The 17,350-nt window shown below is 36.9% G+C and overlaps 1 protein-coding gene across 6 annotated transcripts in view; it reads right to left on the minus strand.

Annotated features, from left to right (window-relative positions):
* Positions 1-17,350, minus strand: part of FBXL13 (F-box and leucine rich repeat protein 13) — a 199,536-nt gene that overhangs the window by 137,538 nt on the left and 44,648 nt on the right. For all 6 annotated transcript variants that reach the window (XM_072965169.1, XM_072965171.1, XM_072965168.1 and 3 more), the window contains 2 exons: positions 6,504-6,599; positions 3,959-4,091 (listed from right to left, as the gene is read on the minus strand). In XM_072965169.1, the coding sequence (XP_072821270.1) occupies positions 3,959-4,091; positions 6,504-6,599 (229 nt within the window). The remainder of the gene's footprint in view (positions 1-3,958; positions 4,092-6,503; positions 6,600-17,350) is intronic.

Below are 17,350 nucleotides of genomic sequence, written 5' to 3' on the forward strand. Positions count from 1 at the left end.
GACCATCCAAAAGTAAGTCTTTAGAGTTACTATTATCTCCCAGGGCCAAAATTGAAAAACATTTTTGAAAACTTAAAATCTGTTCTTTTTCTGTATCAGAGTTGATACTTTTTCTGGGAAGCATAGTTGATCAATGATGAAATGAACAATCAGATACTTTCTCTCCTGCCAGTTTCTTACTTGATTGTTTAATAACTTGCCTTTGGACTGTCCTTCTATTCAGTAGATGATGAAATTTAGGAGATTAAAACAATAAGTGTATTTTTTGGTAGCCAAAAATATTGCAGTCCTGAGATCTACATTTTTGAACAAAAATGTTTAAATAACACTTCATTTTGTAGCCAAATACCCAACTGTTGGGGGTTTTTTCCAACTAGTTCTAAGATTCTCTGGTTTTTCTGAAGTAAATAAGGTTTACTACAAGCTGAGGTCTCCTGAGTCCTTAGCCTGAGGCAGCTCTGACCTAATTGTTGATTATTTGGAAAAGATATTTAATATTAAACAGTTGAGATCTTTCATTTACTAACCATCCTTCCTCTGGAGTTTACATCCTGGATCAATTAATATCTGTTTCTGAGAAATCTGAATAAGTCTCCTGCTCTGGCAAATAGAAGCTATTCAGTAATGAGAATCTACTTGCCTAAATTCTGTGAAATGTCGGGGCTTCTTTCTAAAGGAGGTAGCATTGGTTAGTGGACTGGGAGATGTAATATGTATGAATCAACAGTGTAACAAATCTGTATCAATGAAAGAATGAGTATTAATACCATGAATGTGGTGAGCAAACTGGCAAATTACTTCATAAGTTCTACTAAAAAAATTTCAGTATTGTGTCCTATGAACTTCAGAAACATGTTAAGCATGTAATTTTAGGAGTAGCTACAGATGAAGCCTTTTTGAACTGTTCTTGCCAATCTTTGAGTGAGTAGACGAAAACTGCAGTCAAGTGGGGTGTCTCATCCCTAATGTAGCTGTTTTACTCAGGCCCAACAACACAACTACTGAACTTAACAATTGCTGTGTGTACCCTTGCCAAAAGTTTGCTTAAGTGTTTCATCATATACTCTACACCCTTAACTGTCACAATATTGTAACAAGCATTTCCCAGCCTTGCCCGCATCTGCCTTTTAAACATTTTAAGATATTTTAAAGTTAATATTCTTCTAAAGTTTTTGTAGACAAGGACTACAAGTACAACTCTTGTGGCTACTCAGCCAAGCAGTCTGAAAGATCAGCCAATATTTATCTTCAATCTAACAGAAAGTCGGAAAGTCAAACTTCTTAGTAGAAATGTGTATAACTTTAGACACATCAATAAATCAGTGGACCTTAGCTGAGGGAGAGAGGGGACGGAGATAGAAATGCTGAAACATCTCTGAGATTTGTTTTTTTTATCTTTGATACATTCAAGGTTGCTGGAATGAACAGTGACTTTATTAAATAACCTATAGCAACTGGGCACCCCCTAGGGCCTGCCAGCCAGCAACCCTGGGAGCTAGCTCCACCCATCAGTGGGTGGACACCAGCCCCAGGACCCCACTGTTCACACAGCCAGCCAGTCCAGGACCCAGCCCCACCTGCCAGTGAACCAGCACCAGACGTGGGACCTCCTAGCCCTCACAGCCAGCTACATTGGGACCTAGTGGGCTGGGAGCCACTGAACTAGGAAGGGCCTGGCAACCAACCAGACTAGGGGCCACCCACACCTACCAGACTGCCCACTGTAGTCAGCCCTGCCACAACAGCCCAAGTAGAGGGCAGCCCTAGATCATTTAGCTCTGCTGCCCAGGGTGTGTTGCTGGGCCCCGTAGGACAACTCTTACATAAGGCCACTTCTCCAAGACTGGGAAATGTAAACAACCTACCAAACACAAAGAAATAAAACGGAGAATTGGGCAAAATGAGATGACAGAGGAATATATTCCAAATAAAGAATAAGACAAATCCAGAAGAACTAAGCAAAATGGAGATATACAATCTACCCAATAAAGAATTCAAGTTAATGATTATAAAGGTGCTCAGTCAGGAAGAATGGATGAACACAATAAGAAGTTTAACAGAGTTAGAAAAATAAAGAACCAAACAGAGCTGAGAAATACAATAAGTGAAATGAAAAATATACTAGGAGGAATCAAATGTAGATTAGATGATACAGAGGAACAGATCAGATAACTGGAAGGCAGTAGTGGAAATCACTCAACTGAACAGAAAAAAGAAAAAAAGTTTTTAAAAAAGAAGGGTTCTTCAAGAGATTTCTGAAACAACATCAAGTGTAATAACATTTACACTATGGAGTTCCCAGAAGAAGAGAGAGAAAGGGTAGAAAACTTATTTAAGACATAATAGCTGAAAATTTCCCTAATCTGAGAAATGAAACAGACATCCAGGTCCAGGAAGCACAGAGTCCCTAACAGGATGAACCCAAAGAGGTCCACACCAAGACACATTATAATTAAAACAGCAAAAACTAAAGATAAAGAAAGAACCTTAAAAGCAGCAAGAGAAAACCAACAAATAACTTACAAGGGGACTCCCATAAGACCATCAGCTGACTTTTCAGCAGAAACTCTGCAGGCCAGAGGGGAGTGGCATGATATATTTAAAGTGATGAAAGGAAAAAGGATAATCTACTCAGCAAGGCTATCGTGCAGATTTGAACAAAAGATCAAGAGTTTTACAGTTAAGCAAAAGCTAAAAAAAACTGGGTTTATAAGAAATGGTAAAGGGACTTCACTAAGTGGAAAAGAAAAGGCCACAACTAGAAATATGAAAATTATAAAAGGAAAAAATCTCATTGGTAAAGGCAAATATACAGCAAAGGTAATAGATCAACCACTTATAAAGCTAGTAGGAAGATTAAAAGACAAACTAGTAAAATCAGCTATATTGACAATAAGTAGTTAAGAGACAAAAAGATGTAAAATATGATATCAAAAACGTTAAACTTGGGGGGGGTTAAAATGCATTCAAAGTTAAGAGATTAGCAACTTCAAATAATCAAATATGTATACAGACTGCTATATATACACCTCATGGTAACCACAAAGCAAAAATCGATAATAAATACACAAAAAGAGAAAAACCCAATCAAAACACTAAAGACAGTCATCAAATCATAAGGAAAGAGCAAAAGAAGAAAAAAGTAATAAATTGGTTTAAGATGGCAGACTAAGCACATGTTTCAGCTTTCCTCTTCTACCCAAATGACAAAACAGAACCTTTTTTTTTTTTTATCTATACTATCCTTGGAAAACAAAAAGAAATGGTCTTGGTGGATCTGAAATTAATAGTTCCTAAAAATCCAAAGACAGACGTGACCAGACTGAATGAGGGACTTGCAGGAGATGGCTGCTGCAAAAGGTATCAGGTGTATTCCAGAAATTAAAAGATAAAACATTAACACTGTTCTCATTAAAAATATGAGAAAAGAAGTCAAGAACAAGATGGCTGCATATCCTTGCTAATGAAAGAAGTCAAAGATAAAAGAATAGAAATGAATGGAAATAAAACTTAATATTTCTGGATGATATGATAGTCTAACTAGAAAATCCAAAAGAATAAACTGACAATCTACTAAAACTAAGAAGATAGAGTACCATTGGGTAAGTGAATGGATTTGAGGTAGATAAAGGGAGTTTTTTCTTTTACTGTCTATTGTTAGAATTTCTTTAATGAGACTATTTTCTTATATTGCATTTTTTTTGTAGATAAATTGATGATATATAGATAAGACAAATGCTAGACAAAAAAAAAAAAAAGTGAATAGGAATAAACAAAGGACCAACCCCCAGGGCATACAATCCAGTAAGAGCTGACTACATTATATGAGTTTAGTTTAATAGGCAGTCTTATGGCCTAAGACTATAATTAAAGTTTCCACTGTATGTATACTTTTCCTTATATTTGTTTAATTAAAATACAGGAACATAAGACAAACAGTTGTAATGAACATACTTACTGACAGATCTCAAAGTTTTCAGTCGGAGAAGACAACCATGAAAATTCAAGCGCAGCACATTTAGACGCCATCTTTGCAAAATAGACACTATATATTTATCTGTGATTATATTTTTTACTGTGGAAAAATCAATCTAAAAAGGATAAACAAAAACATGAATAAATGAGAAAGACTTTGCATGTAAAATTTTTTAATATTTTTAAAGCATATAAGAACTAAAATTTCTTCATCTCATCACTCATTTTTTTTGTTTGTTTAGTTTTTAGGGTCATTCTCAGGTTTAATTACAAATAGATTTTTTTTTCGTGGTCATTCTCAGGTTTAATTACAAACAGATTCCAAATATCCAGTCCAGGTTGACAACTGAGGGGGCAGGGGTCTCACATCCACCTGTCAAAAGAGTCAGTTATCCTAGAGTGGCCCCCTCATCGTTCCAAGTGAGCCTCAAGGCTTCCCCCTCTTAAATGTCAGTGAGCCCTCCGGGGTTCATTATTAAGGTGTGCCTGTTTGTTTTTACATGAGCACAAACTGTGTTGAGTCCTTGACTATGGGAAAGAGAACTTAGAGTGTGTGGTTCACAATCGCCTTTTCATAACTCATAATTTGGCAGAGGTAGTTATAGAGAAAAGGAAAGATTCCCTGAGTGTACCTGACTGATTATGTGTAAAACTGAAGAGCACAGAGGTTTATGTGAGCTCTGAACGGCCAGGGCTGGCTGATAAACAAACAATAACTATTAATAATATCTTTCCACTAAAAAGTTAAGTTTATGAACATCCAACTTCTCATTGCCTTCTGAACAAAGCTAATCTTCCTGCTAAAATGTTTGTTATAGTTGTACCACATTTGAGCACTCACAAATAAGAGTAAATTAATTATGAATGAATGGCAACACATAACTGTGGAAAGAGAAATTTGCTGAACATAAACTTAACTTATCCTGGCTTTGTTCTTCTCTGCATTTGCTCATATTTCTCCGTCTTTACCCAGTAAGGTCTCTGGGCAGAATTGCTGGCTTTCTTTCCCAGGTTTCTGCAGAATTTGTCCTGTTCTTAATATTGTACATATTCTTTCTCTTCCAGACCATTTGGATTTATTTTTTTCCTCTTCATGGGTTTTCCAAGGGGAAAAGTAACACCCCCAATGTGTCACATAAGTAAGAGATTTATTCCTTTAAACCAGTGGTTCTCAGTGTGGTCCTGGGACCAGCGGCATCAGCATCCCCAAGAAACTAATTGGAAATGCAAATTCTCAAGCCTCGCCCCAGACCTCCCGAGTCAGAAACCCTGAGGGTGACAACCAGTAATCCGTTTTAACAATCCCTTCAGATGATTCTGATGCACTTTAAAGTTTGAGAATCACTACTTTTAAACTAAAAAGACATGAGTACATAAAAGACAGGAGTGCTGAATTTGGTAGCTAAGATGGGTTAACTAAGACAGAAGCACATTTTCTTATTGCCATTGGAGCTGAGAATAGAACCAAGAGCGTAGCCATGAATGGGATGGTGCCCTGAGGGATGTGAAGATGCTGAGTTGACTGATGGAGTTAGAACCCCTGGTATGTGTCAACTGTTCTTCATTTTTCTGTCTAAGGCTTAGACTTCCTGCCGAATGGCCCTGACCACCTATTTAAAGGTCAGTCTGAGCACATGATATAACTGTGTCCTCCAATCATTAGCAATTAAGGAGAAGTAGCAAAGCCGGCTATTGACTGGACTTTAGGTGGCAGGAAAAATGTTGCCACTGCAACATTGGTTGATGGCATAAACGATCACAGTTGCTGAGATTAAAGTAATCACCTAAGAAAAAGAAGAGAGATGTCATCAGGGACAATGTATACTTATTTTTGGTTGTTGACTGAGACCTGTCACCTGATGTCTCTTTGGAATGAAAAATACAGGCTTTTTCTAGGTTGAGACTATTACAAAAATAGCGCAATGACAGGGATAGTACAGAGGTACCAGCCTAGGGGTCCACGTGAGAAAGCGCCTGGATGTATGTGGGTCAGTTTGCATGCAGACATACTTGGAGTATCAAACATGCTTTGTTTACATGTTGAATATTTTAGCCATTTCATGATCAGTTGTTTTTTTTTTCCCCCGTTTTCTCCATATTTGGTGCTGCTTTGTTGTGTTTTTTAACTAATAATAGTAACTAATATTTATTGAGTGCTGCCTACATGCCAGGCTCTACAGTAAGCACCTTGCTTGCATTTTCTCAATTTAGCTTTCCAGCTTCTTGAGTAAGGAAGTATTAAGGCTAAGATAGATATAATGGAGCTTTGCTTTAATCCAAAAATAATATTCAATTTATTTCTTCTATTTAAATTAGAAAATACATTATAACTCTTAAAATAACATTATTATCTTTTTATCTTGTCCTTCAGGCTTGTGCCTGGATAAAAGAAACAAAAGCATCTACTTTTTGTGGCCCCATATTGTGGAGCAGGGAAGAAGGCAGTCTTTATGACAGGTGGCTTTATAGCAGTCTGTTCTCCTTAAAGAACTAAAATAAAGACATAGCTTCAGGTAGTGTCTACTTACACCATTCCACAGTGAGCTCATTTGTGTCATCAACAACCAGGAGCGACTAACTTGACTGCATATTACCACATCTCTTAAACTAAGGTTGGAGAAAATCTAAACACAAAGGAATAAAAAAATACACAATTTTGAAAATTATGTGAAGTTTGATATAAATCTTCCATTTACCATTTGTGTGTGGGTGTTAATAATGATAATGTTATCCATATATTGTTGTAGCTGGGGGTTAAGTACTTGAAATTTATCTGAAAGTAGGAATTTTATCTAAAGTACTAGAACTTATTTGATGATGTCTTTGATATAATGTGATCTTTTAAATTGATAATTGCAGAAGGATGGTAAGGAAGATAGGTATATTTATTTTATTCTCTGAGTGAAAGTGGCATTCTGCTAGAAAGTGAGCTATTTCCCTAAATAGTAACTGGTACATAGGAGGCGTTTGATAATTGTTTGCTGAAATGAACTGGATTCTTTTGAAAGTTATAGGATTCCTGGGAAAGATCAATAAACCCACCTTGGCTTCTATTGCTGGGAAAATGGTAAACTAGAAGATCCAGAAATCCTCTTGATACAAACCATTGGTAAATACTATAACAAATACTTAAAGATATTATTTACATTTTTTAAATTTCAGCTTTATTGAGGTATACTGACATAAAATTATAAGATATTTGAAGCATACATCATAGTGATTTGATATATGTAGACATTATGAAAGGATTCCCCCATCTAGTTAAATTAAACACATCCAACACCTTGCATATTTATCTTTATTTTAATTTACTTATTATTTTTTGGTTTTGGTGAGAACACTTAACTTCTACTCTTAGCAAATTTCAATTATACAACACAGTGTTATCAACCATAGTCACTGTGTGTTTCCTTAGATGCTCCAATTTTATTCATCTCACAGCTGAAAGTTTATACTTTTTCCAAACTTTCCCTATTTCCCCTACCACATAACTCCTAACAGTCACTTTTCTACTCTCTAAAACAAATGCTTTTTTTTTAAAACATAACTGAGTTTTCAAGAAAGTAAGGAAAATATCCAGGGCCCCAATCTTTGTAGACCCAGACTCACAATAAGGTATTCATGTGATAGTTGCTTGGGATAGGAGAATAGTGGAGGTGGTTGTGGCTTTTCGTAACAAATAGGTTCACATTTTGCTGGCCATGCAGGGACAGAAAATGTTAACAGACTTGTACAAAGCTGGAATCCATAACTAAGTCAGAGAGAGAAAAAGGAGACAGAGGGAGCGAGAAAGAGAGAAATCCAGGATTATAAAAGAAAGATTTAAAAACAAAACAAAAAACTACTTATTGACAAGAGAAAAATTAAAATACCTAGCCTAGGATGAAAAAAATTTCCCAAAGAATTTGTAAGCCAAGACCAGCTATTACGTGGATTAGAATTTTAATTTTAATTCTTTGTAGGCTCTAACTTAGATATATTACCTCTAGATATATACATAGATATATATATAGATATAGTTGTATTTGATACATCAACATGAAAAGAGCTTCCATCTTGGTGGTAACTATGGGACATTTGGCAGAAGTAAATACCATCTCTCTAGAGAAACACATCCTCAGCCAAGGCTTATAGAATTCCTACAGATTAAGCCCCAACAAAATCAGCTCTCAATAAAGATTACAAAACATAGAAAATATCCAACAAGCATCAACAACAAAAAAATGATTAATTCATTAATAAAATTGTCAGATAGTAGTCATGAAAACATTAAAGTGATGAAGACATAAACAGCTTGAGAAAAGCTGTTGTTGACTCACAGATACAGAAAAGAAACTTATGGTTACCAGGAATAAAGGGGGTGGGAAGGGATGAATTGTGAGTTCAAGATTTGCAGATATTAACTACTGTATATAAAATAGATAAGCAACAAGTTTATATTGTATAGCACAGAAAACTATATCTTGTGGTAACCTATAATGAAAAAGAATATAAAAGGGAATATATGTATGTATATGACTGAAACATTATGCTGTACACCAGAAATTGATACAGCATTGTAAACTGACTATACTCCAATTAAAGAAAAAAAAAAGAGCCATTGTTGAAAAAGGATGGGGTAGATTTATAAAGAAATCAAATTAAATTCATGAGAATTAAAAATATAATGATTGAAACTAAAAACTCAATGGATGAGTTAAATAGCAAATGAAACCCAGCTGATACGAGAAATAGCAAACTAGATTATGTATGAAGAAATTACAGAGGATATGGCATAGGGGGATGGAGACAGAAAATATAAAGGAAGTTAAGAGCCACATTATATAACATGAAAAGGTTCAACATTCTATATATCTTTGTGGAATTTCCAGAAAGAGGGAATGGAGAAAATGGAATCAAAGCATAACTCAAAAATATCACAGATAAAAATGCTTTAGAACTGATGAAAAGCAACAATTCTCAGATTCAAGAAGCACAAGAAATCCCAAACAGGATAATAAAGATACCATGGCTTTGTAGTGAAATTGCAAAAGGCCACAAGCAAAGGAAAACCTTAAACGCAACCAGGGACAGATCACCTACAAGAGAACGTCACTTAGCCATCACAGAAAGCAGAAGTCAGCAGAAATTACTTCTCAATCTCAGATACCACATGCAAGTAAAGTACAACTCAAGGATGAGTATTAAGTAAAGGCACTCTAAGACAAAGATTGAAAGAATTTGCCTCCAAAAGTCTCACCGTAAAAGAACTTCCAAAGCACACTGAAATCAGAAGAAAGGAGCAGGATGAAATAGTAATGATGAGCAACTTTACTGGGGACAGACTTTCATCTGAATGACATTCCTGCATTCTTGTCTACCTAGTAGAAAAGACAGCGGCTAATAGAAAAAGACCATATAATGCCTTTTCCAACATGTGCTATTAATTTATTCACTAGTTCATTTAACGCTTATTGTTAAGCACCTGCTCTATGATAACCCTGTCTCACTAGAGATAGAACATTGCCCAGAAATATTTAAAAGCCAGATGTTTCACATTTCAATGTGGAATAAACTTTTATAAAGAATTTTAGCACAATTGCCAAAACTTCACACTTTCCCCTAGGCAGTCATGCCATTGTTGTATAGTATATACTGAAAGTTTTAAAATAATCGTATGTATTTATACTTGGAAAAACTGAAAATTATTCCACAAGGAACATGGGCTGTTGCCAACATGGAAACCTGGGAAGAACATCAGGGCAGGTGAGTGTGGGTTTCTAACTCACTTCCGTAGATAATGACTGGTGTGGTTATTCTGTGCAAGACATTCTAGCCCCCCAAAATTGACAAGATGTGACAGAGAAGAAAAAGGAAAGTTTTAAGAAAACTGTATACCCCTGAAACTGTATATATGTATTAAATATGAGGCAACTCAAACTTCCTATTTAACATGTATTATTACCCACTACGTGCCAGGAAGAGTTTGGATCTTTAGGAGAAGAAAGAACTAGTGTTCATGAAAAAATAATGAGGTGAGCTAGGGGAATGAAAGCCCATATCAAGAGGGAATGGAGAGATGTAACAAAGAAGACAAAATAGGAAGGAAGAATCCTGCACCCCTAGTAGAAGGAGAACAAAAGAAGAATTCACAAATGCAAGGAAGCCTGCCCTGCCCCTAAGTGGTCAAAATGGGTCCTGGTGGTATGTGATCCCAGCTGAGGAATATGGCAGCAGCTGCCAGAAGTGTCTGCCTAGAGTCTGAGACCTTTCACACCTCCTGCCCACTCCTCACTCCTCCTGACATCATGTGGTGCTGAATGACACTCTTGCAAGAGACCAGGCATGGTTCTTGGGATGGGGAGACTCTGAAATGTTGACAGTAAGCTGAAGCACCAGGAGCACAACAGATATTTTCATTTTGACCTCAAGTGATAGAACGAGTATCCCTGGGAGAAAACCCACAGCAGACAGATTTCAGCTTTACGCAGGTAAAGACCTCTAGGCTGATCCCTTCTAGCATAAAGGCTCTATGACTTTAAGATTTTGTAATTCTCTGCTCTCCAAAACAAGCAAGTTCCAAAAGAAAAGAATTTAGAGTGTTCATGGTGATAATTAAATATATTCTCTGACCCCAAGTATTCGATAGTATTGGAACACATATCAGCCCATGTGTTCCACACAAAAGCAGGGAGAAGGATCAAGGAAGAGCTCAGATGGAGTGAGCTGACTCGGAAGGTGTTGTTCACTGACTAGGACAGAGCATCAGATGTGTTACCGAGAGGATACTGACTTGGGGTGGAGGAGCCTACTGGAAGAGATGAACTTTCAGTTCCTTCTAGAACAAAGATTCCATTATTCTAAGATTTTGTAATTCCTTCCTTTCCAAGACAAGCCAGCTCTCAAAGAAAAGAATTTCATGAGAAGTAAAACTATTCTCCAGTAATACCAGCACTCTCTACTTATTTATTAGATTGCCTGGATAGTAATGCATTTCATGTGAAAATTCTCGCTGTAAGCACAGTGGAAGCCAAACAAAAATAAAGCCAGAGACTATTGGCACTGGAGGAAAGAAATTACAGTGTAAATCTTATAAATTAGACATAATTTCTGCATCAAAGAATTATATGACACTGTGCACCATCAGGTAATCATAGCAATGCCTCCTTTGCAACTGTATAGCACTCAGTTTACAAAATGCTGTTACATGCATACTGGCCAGGTCATTCTGCAAGGACTGTATGTTAAAGTTGCTTAGTCAAGCCAAAGAGGGGTTCCCATCAGGTCAAGATATCTGTATTTTTTGAGGTTTATAAAAGAAGAAAAAGTAGAAATGAGAAAAACATGCCTGTGAAAGGCTGATTTTTATTAAGCTAATGAAATTCATTATGCTCGCTGGTACCTCTATCCAGTGACTGAGTAGGTGAATGTTAGTGAGTTCTGTAACCCAGAGACTATTTTCTAAAAAGGGCCAGAAAGTAAATGTTTTCGATTTTGTGGGCCAAGAGGCTACACCCTCAACTCTTTGAGCAGCAGTTCACCAAAAGATGAATGGTCTTTTTTTCATGTTTTTAAAATATTTTGCTTTTGAAAATGTAAGAACTATTCTTAGTTTAAAGTCTATACAAAAACAGGTGTGGGGACAGATCTGTCCCACAGGCCACACAATTTGCCACTCCTGCTATAGACCACCCCTATCCCATGATGGGCCAGCTTGGTGGCTCTTCTGGGACCTAAAAGATCCATGGCATCTGCAGGATTCCTTAGGGGCAATCTAAATTCTTAACCCTACTTGTTTCTTGTCACCCCTGTCCTGCGGGCAGTCTGCATCCTGAGTCACTCATTTCCTCAGAATAAATAGAGTCAGATTTGAGGACAAGAAATGAAAATTCCCCAAAGATCCTTTTGACAACATTGCATTTGCCCCAAAAGGGCCAGTTTTCATAGTTCCCAGAAATTAAAAATAGAGCTCTGTTAGAAAGTGAGTGTATTTAAACATTCACTAGTAATTTAGGTCACAGTTAGGCAGTTTGGGCATAAGTGTTTTTAAATGTCAGAGTAAATCTCTTGGCTCCATTCCATCTTTGTCTACCAGTGGGAATGTTTATTATTGGTTTCGTCATGTTTAGTATTGGTAGGCTCGTTCACAAACCTTAGAGCTCACATCAGCTCTATCCTCATTATACAAATCAGGAAACTGAAGATCAGAGAGATTAAATGACATGCTGTAGATTACACAGTGCCTCAGTCAGCTCAGGCTGCTGTAACAAAATACCATAACCTGGGTGGCTTGAACAACAGCTGTTTCTTTCTCACAGTTCTTGAGGCTGGGAAATCCAAGATCAAAGTACTGGCAGATTTGATTCTTGGTAAGGGCTCTTTTCCTGGCTTGCAGATAGCTGCCTTCTCACTGTCCTCACATAGCAAAGAGAGGAAGCTCTGGTGTCTCTTCCTCTTCTTTTAAAAAAAACTTTTTAAATTGAGGTAGAGTCAGTTTACAATGTTGTGTCAATTTCTGGTGTAACGCATAATGTTCAGTCATACATATACACACATATATTCCTTTTCGTATTCCTTTTCATTATAGGTTACTACAAGACATTGACTGTAGTTCCCTGTGCTATACAGTAAAGATTGTTTATTTTATAAGTAGTAGTTAATCTGCAAATCTCGAACCCCCAGTTTATCCCTTCCCACTCCCTTTCCCCTTGGTAACTGTAAGTTTGTTTTCTACTCTTCTTCTTCTAAGGGCAATAATCCCATTGTGGGGGCTCCACCCTTATGTCCTTATCTAAACCTGATTACCTCCCCAAGATCCCAGTTCCTAATGCCATCTCATTGGGAGTGAATGTTTCAACATATGAATTTGGTGGGGCACAAACATTTAGTCCATAACACAGTTACTGGAGCTGGGATTCATACTCTGGTTTTCTACATATAGGATTCATTCCCCTACACAGTTTCCACAGAAACTTTACCCCATTCTAGAATGATAGATTATTTTCACCTGACTGCCACCCTGCCTGGAATAGAATGAGTTATAAAGCAGCTTTCAGCATAAAATTTTATCCTCACCATATAAACTCTATTTTGAACATTTTTACAAAGGCTCATAATTATTGGACATTATGCAATCATAAACTACTTGAAAGTATGTAATGACTTTCATCATTTTTTTGCTGACAAATTCTCTTAAGAGATATTTGTGTCAAAATTCTGCAAACACCCATTTACTTGAAGAAAAAATGTGTTCAAAAGTAAACCTCAGTTGTCTAATGAAGTCATTCTCCTCACCCAAAATCAAATGGAACTTTTACGAGTGCAAGGTCAAGAGTTTTCTGTTTCTTGTTTAAACTAACCATTCCTTTTTGCACAACATCTAATGTCAAAAAAATATAACAACACTTTCACTTCCAAACACGTAGAGGAAAATTTAACCATATCCAATTAGAAATAGTACTCCCCAAAGTAAAACACTTAACAATTAATCTGCTTCCATGGCTAAACTGCATGTTCTATTTAAACTTAATCTTAAGAATTTTTAAATATTAGTACAACACCTGAGCTATTCTTAGCAATTATCTTGTTCTGCTTGCCCAAAGTAGGACATTCTATAGAAGTTATTTTCTTGTTTTTAATGTAATATTTCTGATGTATAAAATGGTAGAAATTCTAAAAACTTAACTGGGAGCTTCTTATATATATAGAATCTTACAGAAAAATTAGTAATGTCTAAGCTTTTCACTCTTTATCTTTCTTTTATTTCTCCTTAAACTTATTCTCAAAAAAGGCACATGCTCTCTTGAAGATGGTATCCTAAAAAACATTCTATGTTTCTCAAATGCCATTAAAAGCCAAAATGCTATTTTGGATCTAGTAAGTTCCATATGGGTCTGAACCATGGTGGTTACGGCTTGACATTTAAACATTGAATCCCAGAGACATACAGAACAGTATTTCCATAAGTGTTACTTCAAACATTAAAAAATATTTTGTAGGAAAAAATAATTATGTGGCCAAATAAGTTTGGGAAATTCTGATCAAAACAAAGTAAAATATTGTGAAACATTTAAGCATCTAGAAAAAGAAAGAAATCAATAACAGACACATACCTGTTCATCAGATTTAACAAATATCACCCTTTTAGAAACTAAAGTCAAGAACTTTTTATCTAGGATTTCCTTTTATCCCCAGAAAGACAGTGACTTTAACCATTTACTGTGAACCCCATTTTTGTTTTTCTTTGTTTGTTTAACAGAAATTCTCTATTCAAGATGCCACATTACCCATCCTGGTTTTTCCCTTATTCTCTACCCTTGGTTCTCTGCTCCCTCCATTTGTCCCTTTATTAGTCCAGAGAAACGATAGGATATACACACACACACATACATTTACTTTAAGGAACTGGCTCCCACAATTATGGAGGCTGAGAAGTCCAAGATCTGCAGTTAGCAAGCTGGAGACCCAAGAGAGCCAATGGTGTAGGTTCAGTGTGTGTCCAAGGGCCTGAGAACCAGGAGAGGCAATGGTGTAAGTCCCAGTGCCAGTCTGAGTCAGAAGGCAGGAGAAGACCCATGTCTCAGCTCAGAGGAGTCAGGTACAGAGAGAATTCTTTCTTATTCAGCCTTTTCAGGCCTTCGGTGGCTTGGATGATGCTCCTCACCCCCACCCAAGTGAGGAGGGCCATCTGCTCTACTCAGTGTACTAATTCAGAAGTTAATCTCATCCAGAAACATCCTCACAGACATACCCACAAGTAATGTTTAACCAAATATCTGGGCACTCCATGGCCCTCAAGTTGACACATAAAGTTAACTGTAACAGTCCCCAGTTGGATTCCCTACCTTTTCTCAAATCATGGGTATTTTCCCAAGACTCACCCTTTAGCGCCAGCAAATTTTTAAAATTCTCTCCGTCAAAGAATTTGTTCATTCTTAGGACTTATGTGATATTTTATTTATGAAAATTGCCTGAACAAAATTTTTTTAATTCTCTATTTTCAGTAAGAAGGGAAAGAAGGCTGTGTGGAGGTGGAAAGAGCATTTACATTTATTGTGCACTTCCTCTGTGCTGGGCATTTCATCTTAATTCTTAGCAGACCCCTGTTAAGTGTCCAGTATTATCCTAGTTTAAAGATGGACGGACCAAACTCCGTGCCATTTTCCACTTCTGCCTGGATTAGGCTTGCTACATAAAATACAGGATGCCCAATTAAGTCTGAATTTTACATAAGCAACAAATAAATGTTTAGTGTAAGTGTGTGCTGCATATTGTATAGGACAACGTTATACTAAAAAGGAAAAGAAAACTTCACCTGAAATTTAAATTTAATTGGGCACCCTGTATTTTTTTGCCTCGTCTTATTTATGTAAAAGTTTTTTTTCAATTAAGATTCAACTCATGGAAGTAGAAATTTTAGAACCCAGTTTGCCCTTAAGCTTTTAAGTTCAACTTACAAATCTATTTATGACCCTGTATTATGGACCTAGAGATTGCTCTATTTATGACCCTAATATTAAACAACAGTTTTTAGAGGGATTTTTACTAATTTATTTAATTAAACTTCCTTAAACGTTTTTAAGTAAACTCACAAGTTTAATTATTCTATTTTATTTTTTTCCCTAAATACTTCCACATATATTCTGGTTCCCTGTTGCTGTGTAGCATTCATGCCTAAAGCAGTGACGTAAAATCATCACAGTACTTTTGTACGTGAATGTGGGGCTTGGCTGGGCTCAGCTAAGCGGTTCTCACTCAGGGTCTCTCCTACTGTTGCATTCAGACAGTGGCTGCCCTCAAAAGCTTCTTCAGGCATGCAGCTCAGGCCCAGTCTGGGAAGACTCAAACAGCTGAGGGCTGGGACAGCCGGGACCGTTGGGCATCTCTTGCTCTCTCAATAGTCTGTTCATTTTGTTGCTGTATAGTACTCTGTTGTATGAATATACCACAATCTGTTTATCTGTTCCACTTTTTTCATTTATCACTTAAAAAATTTTTTTAACAGAAGCATAGTTGATTTACAGTGTTGTGTTAGTTTCAGGTGTATAGCAAAGTGATAGAGATATATGTATTTTTTTCACATTCTTTTCCATTATAGTTTATTACAAGATATTGAGTATAGTCCCCTGTGCTGTACAGTAGGTCCTGTTTATCTATTTTATATGCAGTAGTATGTATCTGTTATACTGTGAACTCCTAATTTATCCCTCCTCTACTCCTTTCCCCTTTGATAACCATGTTTGTTTTCTATGTCTGAGTCTATTTCTGTTTTGTAAATAAGTTCATTTGTATCATATTTTAGATTCCATGTATAAGTGATATCATATGGTATTTGTCTTTCTCTGTCTTCCTTACTTCACTTCGTATGATAATCTCTAGGTCCATCCATGTTGCTGCAAATGGCATTATTTCATTCTTTTTAATGGCAGAGTAATAGTCCTTTGCATATTATAAATACCATATCTTCTTTATCCATTCATCTGTTGATGGACATTTAGGTTGCTTCCATGTCTTGGCTATTATAAGTAGTGCTGCTATGAACATTAGGGTGCATGTATCCTTTCAAATTAGAGTTTTTGTCTTTTCTGATATATGCCCAGGAGTGGGATTGCTGGATCATATGGTAACTCTATTTTTAGGTTTTTAAGGAGCCTCCATACTGTTCTCCATAATGGCTACATCAATTTACATTCCCACCAACAGTGTAGGAGGGTTCCCTTTTCTCCATACCCTCTCCAGCATTTATCCTTTGTGGACTTTTTAATGATGGCCATTCTGACTAACATAAGTTGATACATCATGGTAGTTTTGACTTGCATTTTTCTGATAATTAGTGATGTTAATCTTACTATTCATATGCCTGTTGACCATCTGTTTGTCTTCTTTGGAGAAATGTCTGTTTAGATCTTCTGACCATTTTCTGATTGGGTTGTTTGTTTTCTTGAAGTTGAGCTGTTTGTATATTTTGGAAAGTAAGCCGTTGTTGGTCGCATTGTTTGCAAGTATTTTCTTCCAGTCCATAGCTTGTCATTTTGTTTTGTTTATGGTTTCCTTTGCTGGAGCACCCTGTATTTTTTATTTGCTAACTCTGGCAACCTTCACCTGGATTGGAGTCCTCCATTGCTTGTACTGGTCCTCCTTCTCCCTTAGCCCTGCAGACAGACCCTCAGTGCCTGCATGACCAACTGTCCCTGATCACTTGCCTGTTGCTATGGCCACTACATGTTGACAGCTCCTGTACCCCCATCCCCAAGCTCTGTGCACCTGCAGATCTCTCACTAGGTGGGAATTCTTCCATGCTCACTGCCTGGCCTGGCTGTGGCTGTTTGGCCAAATCCTCTGAAGACTGTTCCCTACCACAGGCAGCTGTGGCACAGTCTTCCCCTCACGCCACCCG

The sequence above is a fragment of the Vicugna pacos genome, chromosome 7 (assembly GCF_048564905.1).
Source record: "Vicugna pacos chromosome 7, VicPac4, whole genome shotgun sequence".
Classification (NCBI taxonomy): Eukaryota; Metazoa; Chordata; class Mammalia; order Artiodactyla; family Camelidae; genus Vicugna; species Vicugna pacos.